The 7,347-nt window shown below is 54.2% G+C and overlaps 1 protein-coding gene across 1 annotated transcript in view; it reads right to left on the minus strand.

The window, feature by feature from the left end:
- Positions 1-1,727: 1,727 nt before the first annotated feature.
- EFR3B (EFR3 homolog B (S. cerevisiae)) overlaps positions 1,728-7,347 on the minus strand; it is a 68,031-nt gene continuing 62,411 nt past the window's right edge. Inside the window, exons 22-23 of the mRNA XM_004686393.2 lie at positions 6,271-6,320; positions 1,728-5,849 (exon numbers count right to left, since the gene is read on the minus strand). Of these exons, the coding sequence (XP_004686450.2) occupies positions 5,744-5,849; positions 6,271-6,320 (156 nt within the window). The 3' untranslated portion in view covers positions 1,728-5,743. The remainder of the gene's footprint in view (positions 5,850-6,270; positions 6,321-7,347) is intronic.

Genomic DNA, 7,347 nt, shown 5'->3' on the forward strand with positions numbered 1-7,347 from the left:
TTCGGCCTCTTTAAGCTGTAGTTAGGAAATAAAAGCTTTTTTGTTTCATTCGCAGCTGCCTCTGACTTTGAATGTTGACGTGGGGAGTAGCAATACCTAGCTGCGAAGTGCTGCATTGCAAGAGAGATTTTCCACGAGGCCGAGTGGTAGACTTAGCAGAAATGGACAGAAAATGGACTCCTTTGCCTTCCCCTCCAGGGGTCTTCAACAGACCAGGCAGTCTGGGTGATGGCGCGGGGTGGCTACACTTCCCTGTTGGGTGCAGAAAGACTGTTCACTTAGCAGATATGCCGAAGGACAGGATTCCGAGGGAGAGGGAACAGGGTCAGGTTTGACTGGGGTTCAGTTCAACTCTGAGTCAGTCTGATGTTGGCTGAGGCTGCCCATGACTGGAGGGGACCAGATGGGAAGCTGTGTGACCTGAAACAAGTCTCTGAACTCCAGGATTTATTTCTGTTATCTCCCCATCCATAGTGGGGGATTGAGTAAATGGATGCGATGGATTTTTTTTTTTAATCACCAAGAAGCCAAGTGTGACAGTGGAGAGCTGTGCCCACATTCTCAGTCAGCTCACAGATATTCTCACAGTCTCATCCACTACACACACCCACGGAGACACAGCTGCACGAATACAATATAGTATCCATAGTGCTCCTCGGGCTCAAGCCTGGAGGTCCTCTGACCATCTTGTCCCTCTGTGCAGCTCATTCTCTTTTCCATGTTGCTGGGCCTCAGTGCTTCTCTTTTCTCAGTGCACCTGACTCAGCCTTGACTATCTCCACAGCTTCCTATCACTTGTCTCCAGCTGCTCTCCTCCCTAACCCATCAGATACAAATTCTTCATATTAAATGATACACAACATTCTCTGATTCAGAGAACCAAAAAAGTCACCTAATCCCAATTTTCTATGAATTCCAAACTAGTAGGGCATTTAGGGTTCTTGTCAGTCAGTTTCACTCTCCTTACCATTCCCCATTTCTTGTTTTTGCATCCATTGGTCTTCTCATTCTTCCCTCCCACCCTCTCTCACCCTCTGCCTGGGATGCTTCCTCTTCCACCATTTTGAATGTCATCCTTTTTTAACTTCAGCCACTCAGACTCCTGCTGGCTCAGATGCTGTATCTCTCGCTGTCATGTGTCTTGTGCTCTCCTCTCAGGGGAACTCTAAGGGTCCCCAGGCTCTCACGTCCCCAGGGTGTTTTCACATCAGGGCCCTGGGTTTGTAACCGCTCATATTGGCCATTTCCAAGGCTCTCTGACACGGACACATGCAGAGGTCCATGTTCAGGTCAATGGCCTTAGACGTAGCAGTGGACAGTTCAGGGGAAAGTAGGCTGGGAAACATTTGTGTCCGTGTGTATGTAAATGACACATACTCCTAACTTTTGATGCTCTAATTTACAATGGAAACTGGAATGCAACCTGGGTGTGAGGCCTGATGTAAGAGTGTCAGAAAGCCAGATTCCTAAGACAAAGTAACCCCCAGTGTGGCTCATCTAATGGAGCTGGAGCCTTGAAACTAATGGAGAGTGGGCCACGCATCCCCACCAGAGGATGCCCCCAGCTGGCAATCCTGGTCTCGGGCTCAGGTCCTGGCAGCAGCCTTTCCTTGTGAGGCAAGTAAAGTAATGGTAGATGCTGGCTAAATGTCGTGGTTATGCTGGTATTTGCAGATCCTGTTTGCCTCTCAAAAAACCATTTACTTTAAAGAACTCAGACAACCATGTGGTGACAACATTAGCATTTATTCGAAAAGGGCATCATGACGGCTCACTGGGAAACCACCATTAATAGTCCCCAAATGATCTTGCTATGAGTCCTTCTTCCCACAGCCCCCCACCACTCCCCCCTGCCTTAAAATAAAACTAATTTGACTCAATGAGTTTAAAATACAGAAAACTGCCACAGGCACTAATTCTGCACTCACATATAAATAACGTCAGCTACTATGTACAAGTCAAGTGTGAACTACGTGACACTCACAGGTATGCACATGGGCACACGCACGCTCAGCCAGGTCAGGTCAAGTGGACACAGACACTTCGCAAGGTATGGGCTGCAGCATTTGTGAACTTACAGCTCTGCACTCCATGAGCTGGACTCTCTAGTCGTGGAGGAAAAGCTAAAAAGGGAGGTGAGCTGAGGCCCAAGAACCTCTGAAGGAAAAGAGACCTGGTTGACCTGGCATAAGCAACTGCTTTCTGGCCCCAAGAGGGCCCCCAAGCTTCTCCCACAGCCCCTTTTTCCTTTTCCCATTTCCCCAGTTGGCTGGGCTCCCCTCAGCCCCCCATGACAGGTCTTTACAGTCCTCAGACCGTGGCTGGCTTTGGGACAGGAGCACTTTAACTAGGGTTAGGGGAATAGAGAAATAAATATGGCCCTGAAACATCTCCCCAGGGGTAAGGAAGACACCTGCCTGCCAGGGTCTGTGGGTCTGGAGAATCCCCACAAGCCCACCCGATACTCTGCCTAAGAGCTCAGGTCTAGTCCTTTCCCACAGACTCCCAGCGGGCCAGTTGCCATTTTATGGTTATGAAGAGGAATTGGGGGCAGTAGCCTCACTTCTCAACGACCTCTCTGTACTCAAGTCAGAGGGCCTGGGACAAGAACAGCAGCTGTAAGGTACTGTGCCCCAGGGCCCCAGATAATTTCAAAGGTTGTACTGCCGTAGGCCAGTTGAGTTAGTCTGGTGAGACCCAGAACACCAGGGCTAAGGCTCAAGGGCACAGCGCCATGCTTCTCCATGCCCCTGAGTTGGCCCAGGGCCCACCTTGCCACGGCTCATCTGTTTCCACCGTGCACAGGGCAGAGGGTGGACTGAGGACTTCCTACCACTACTTCCGACCCGTTCGGATTCCTTCTGCTGAGGAGGCATCTAGGAGTCAAGAAACCACTGATTTCTACTAGGGAGGAAGATGGGAAGAGGCACAGGGTGCTGGAGACTCTCCCCGCTGCAAGGGAAACCAGGAGCCCGCAGGGTCACACAGGCGCTTTCTGCTGCCTGCTTCTTGCACACATACGACTAACCAAACGAACAGAACTTTGTCTCCCAAGTGTTCAGGCCCCCATAGTCCTGTCAGCAGAATCTAAGCAACCCTCCCCTTTGCCCACAAAACGAGTTCTCAGTGGCTGTGGGGAGCAGCTGCTTTGGGGGGAACTGCTGGCTCAAAATCAAGACAGGGAGCAGGAGCAAAAGAGGCAGGTGCCATGCAGCGCTGCCAGGCACCCGGGCTTAGGGCAAGGGAGCCAGCCGCTGCCGCCCGCGTGCTGCTTTGCCTCTTCTCTCCCAGGCCTCGTGCTGGGGCGGAGAGGGCTTCTCTGACCAGGGAACTTCTACTGACTTTCACACTCACATTCTCTGGGACTGAGAATCCAGGCAACCTAGTATTTTACCCAGTGTGAGTCTAACTTGAAACTGAGAAGGCACTCAAAGCGGCCAGTTCTGCAAAAGAAGCACATGTTTGCTAAGCAGCAGTGACAGGAGGGAAAAGCTGCTTCAGCGGAGTGTAGGAAGAACAGGAAGGCCGACCCTTGGCTTCACTGTTCCCAGGGTGAGGGGGACCGCGGCCTGCAGGTGCTGCCGGCTTGAGAAAGAGGCTTCAGGGTGATGATCTCCAAGTCCTAGAGCCAGGGCCCAAGGACACAGCTCAGGGCGGGATGCCAGGGGGAGGTTGCCCGCATTCAAGGAGGCATAAGAACCCACAGTGTTTCCGTGAGCGCGAGCAGGGCCGAAAGAGGGAAGAGCCAGCGCAGAAAGACGTTTGTGGCTCCAAGAGTGAGAATCTTTAAAGGTTCTGCCAGAGGTTATCTACCTTCACGTTTGTTTCAAGTTATTTTAAACTTGGTTACTTGCTACAGAGATATTAAAATAAGGAGAAATCTAAGTCCATGCTTACAGCTGGGTTGTGCATAAGCCAAAGCCACAGGGCAGAGTCTGAAGCTGGTGGAGAGAGCAGGAGCCGCCCCCAGGGCCCTGCAGCGGTCAAGCAGGCCTTCTGCCAGCTGGGGGCCCACAGCCCCGAGGCAGCGACCTACATCGGTGGAACTGCAGGCAGGAGGTTCACATAGTCCCCTGCTCCCCGAAATGTACTGCTTGGAAAATTTAGTGGGAAATCATGTGTGTTAAGGGTTTGCTGTTTGGGAGACGTGTTTGTCCTGGATGCAGGGCCCATTAGGGCGGGACTGATTGTGAGCCAAAAAGCTCGTCTACCCTTCAGCACAAACAGGCTGCTCTGACCCCGCACCGCACTGACTGAAGTTGTGCCCTCAAAAGGGGTCTCGTTGGGCCCCCTCTCTAGTTAGCATCCCTCTTTTTAAAAAGCATATTTTGTAGGGAGGAATCCTTCACCATTCACACCTTCCTGTGGATTACATCAGCTCAGAAAAGTCATGGGAACTTTGGAAGAGGAGAAATGGGCTATTTTGGACCACTGACAAGGGTGGGGTGGGGAGAGGGATAGGGGAGGCCCAGGGCAGGGGCCTCTGAGGTGGCTCTGGAGGCACAGAGGCCCCTGGGGGGAGAGGAGGCAGCAGAGAGGCAGCGCCCTCTCCGGGAAAAGGAAGCCCAGAACCCAGTGAGCTCCACAGCCTCTCTCTGGACCTCAAGCTTTGTCTTTTGGCATCTAGGTCCAAATCACTCCAACACTAGATGCAGTCTCCTTCCTTCCTCAAAGGAAACATCCTAAAGGCTGTTTTGTCAAATAGCAAAGTGCCCTTTTGTCAAAGGGTGCCCCTCCCTCAGCCCCAGCCCCTCACCTCAGCCCCAGGGCCCCCTCCCCACCCCAGCCAGACCGGAACCTTTTCTGTAGAAGGTGATTGGGGGGGGGGGACCACTGTGGTGCCTCCTTCTGAGGCCTCTAGAGCCAGATGCTCTTGCTTTGCCCTCCCCGGACTGCAGAAGCCCGTGGGCGCCCTCAGGTGAGAGGCATCAGAGAAGCTGCAACACAGAACAATCCAGAGAAGGGGCCACAGGTGGGGGCGCAACCTTCCTCAGGACAAAGCCAGGAGGAGATGTTGCACCACTGCCCACTGGCCCCGGCCCTGCACAGGCGTGGGCCAGCCCCTGCTGCTGGCCTGGGGACAGGCAGGCCTCCAGCAGCCCGCAGCCTGCATGTCACCTCGCTGCCTCCCTCTCCCTGCCGCCAGCCCATGTCTCTACCCTGTTTTAACGTTAATTAGTAACAGAAAGACACAAGAAGAGTCACCTGGCAGGTGAGCAGAAGAGTGCAAGAGGCTGAGGGCCCTCGAATGGGGGAGGGGCCACGCTAGCAAGGTGGCCATCTTCCAGCTCTTACAAGACCAGCGGCTTCCCTTCCTCCGCTGCTGTCTATGGCTCCCGGCAGACGGTGCCCCCACCAGGACTCTGCCCCTCAGACCCACCCCACAAAGGTCCCTCGTTCTCCGCATCAAGCAGGGGCACCTCAGGCCGTCTGCCTCTCTCCTGAGACGCCCCGGGTTTCTGGGCCCCTGGCTGACGCCATGGAGGAGACGACGACGGTGCAGGTGAGATGCTTATTGGCCCCGAGGGGCAGGCAGTCGACCTCCCTTGGGGGAGGCAGGGAGGAAGCAGGAGGGCATTGATTCCACCTTGCCTAAGTGTGGGGTGGGGTGGGGCGCACAGGGGGTGCTGTCACTCAAGGTGGCCCCTTCACTGAGGTCCAGGTTAGATTTTCACGTTGGAGGGCTGGGCGAGGGCAAGCCTGCCCTCAGGCCCACCCTGCAAGGAGCTCCATCTCCCAGGATTCAGTAGACACACAGGTCCGGAAACTTCATCTCGTACACCGGGATGGAGTGGTTCTGAGGCTGGCCGTAGGCTGCCGTGATGGTCCCCGATGGGCTTGGGGGCGGGCTGGGGCAGAAATACAGGCAGACAAAGGCATGAGGAGGGTTGTGCAGTCCTGCCCCGGCAGCTGGTCAGGGCAGCGGGTTTGGGTTTCCCCTCGAACAGCAACTCGGTGACTCCATGGGCTCCCAGCTTTAAGTTGTTCTAGAACCTAAGGCTTGAAGCCAGGCTTCACTGCAGGCTCCACAGAGATGTTTTAGGAAACACAGCCCAGCCTGGCTGTTTACTGGGCTTCATGGAGCTGTCTCCTTCTCTGTTTAGTCTTTTCTTGTCTGGGAGAGCTGGGGGCTGACTCCAGCCTGGGGACAGGGGCTGGCAGAGGTGGGGACAGTGGGGGTGGGGCGAAGACATGGGGAGAGGGACCAGGAAGATGGGTCCCAGCACTGGAGCACAGAGGTAGGGTTCTGGGCCCAGGGCAGCCACTTACCGGATGGTGATTTCAAAGATCTGGTTGAGTTTGCTCTGCAGCAGTGATGCCTAGACACAAACAGAGGGAATGTGAGCCGCTGGTAGTCCTGCAGCTGGCACCGCCCACCTGTCTGGGCGCCCGGCAGTGGGGGAAGCTGCATCACGTCTTGTTTACAGCACGCACTGCTGGGTGCAGTCAGGAGGCTCAGGGCTGGTTCTAGCTCTTTCCTCAGCTCACGAGGAGGAGCTGTACAAAACTGGCACTTCGGGGCAATCCCTGCCCTGCCTTCTGTCTCCGAGTCCCGCTACGTAGGCAGAGTGCGCGCTTGCCGGCATTCCGGAGCTAGGCTTGAATTCAGGCTCGTGAAGGAGTAGCTGCTGCCTCTCAAATTGTGACCAAGAGGTTAGGATCACAGAGGTCTAGAAAAATTTGTACTATACCTACCCATCTTATATTTATATTCATACATATTTATATACATAGATAATATAGGCCCAGCTTACATATGGATATGTATATTTCGAAGATATGTAACAACTATATGCTATAATTTGTCATGTTTGAAATGTACTACAAAAGAAAATTACTTGTATTTTTATTGAGGGAAGAGCACAATAACATGTTATTGTAGATTGTGGGTGATTACAATTCTGTTTCATTGTTACTGAGAAACTGCTGCCAAGATGAAACTGGCACATAATCCTGGCCCGCCATTACTTCCAAGGAATGGCTGCATGGCTTCCTTAAGCAGAGACACTGGTCCTTCTCCTTGCTGACTGCCTTGTCTCTCAAATCTCTTTCCCAAGGCTGGGCTGTTCCCTGCCTCTTGCCAGGGTCCTCTGGTTGGAAACGCCTTGCTGCCAACATGGCCTGTGCTGCGGCTCCTCCCCTCGCTCCACCTTCCCTGTGCTGCGACTCCTCCCCTCGCTCCATCATCCCTCTGCTGTGGCTCCTCCCCTCGCTCCATCATCCCTGTGCCGCGGCTCCTCCCCTCGCTCCATCATCCCTCTGCTGCGGCTCCTCCCCTCGCTCCATCATCCCTCTGCTGCGGCTCCTCCCCTCGCTCCACCTTCCCTCTGCTGTGGCTCCTCCCCT

Source organism: Condylura cristata, unplaced genomic scaffold, assembly GCF_000260355.1.
Source record: "Condylura cristata isolate star-nosed mole 26May11 unplaced genomic scaffold, ConCri1.0 scaffold00020, whole genome shotgun sequence".
Taxonomy (NCBI): domain Eukaryota; kingdom Metazoa; phylum Chordata; class Mammalia; order Eulipotyphla; family Talpidae; genus Condylura; species Condylura cristata.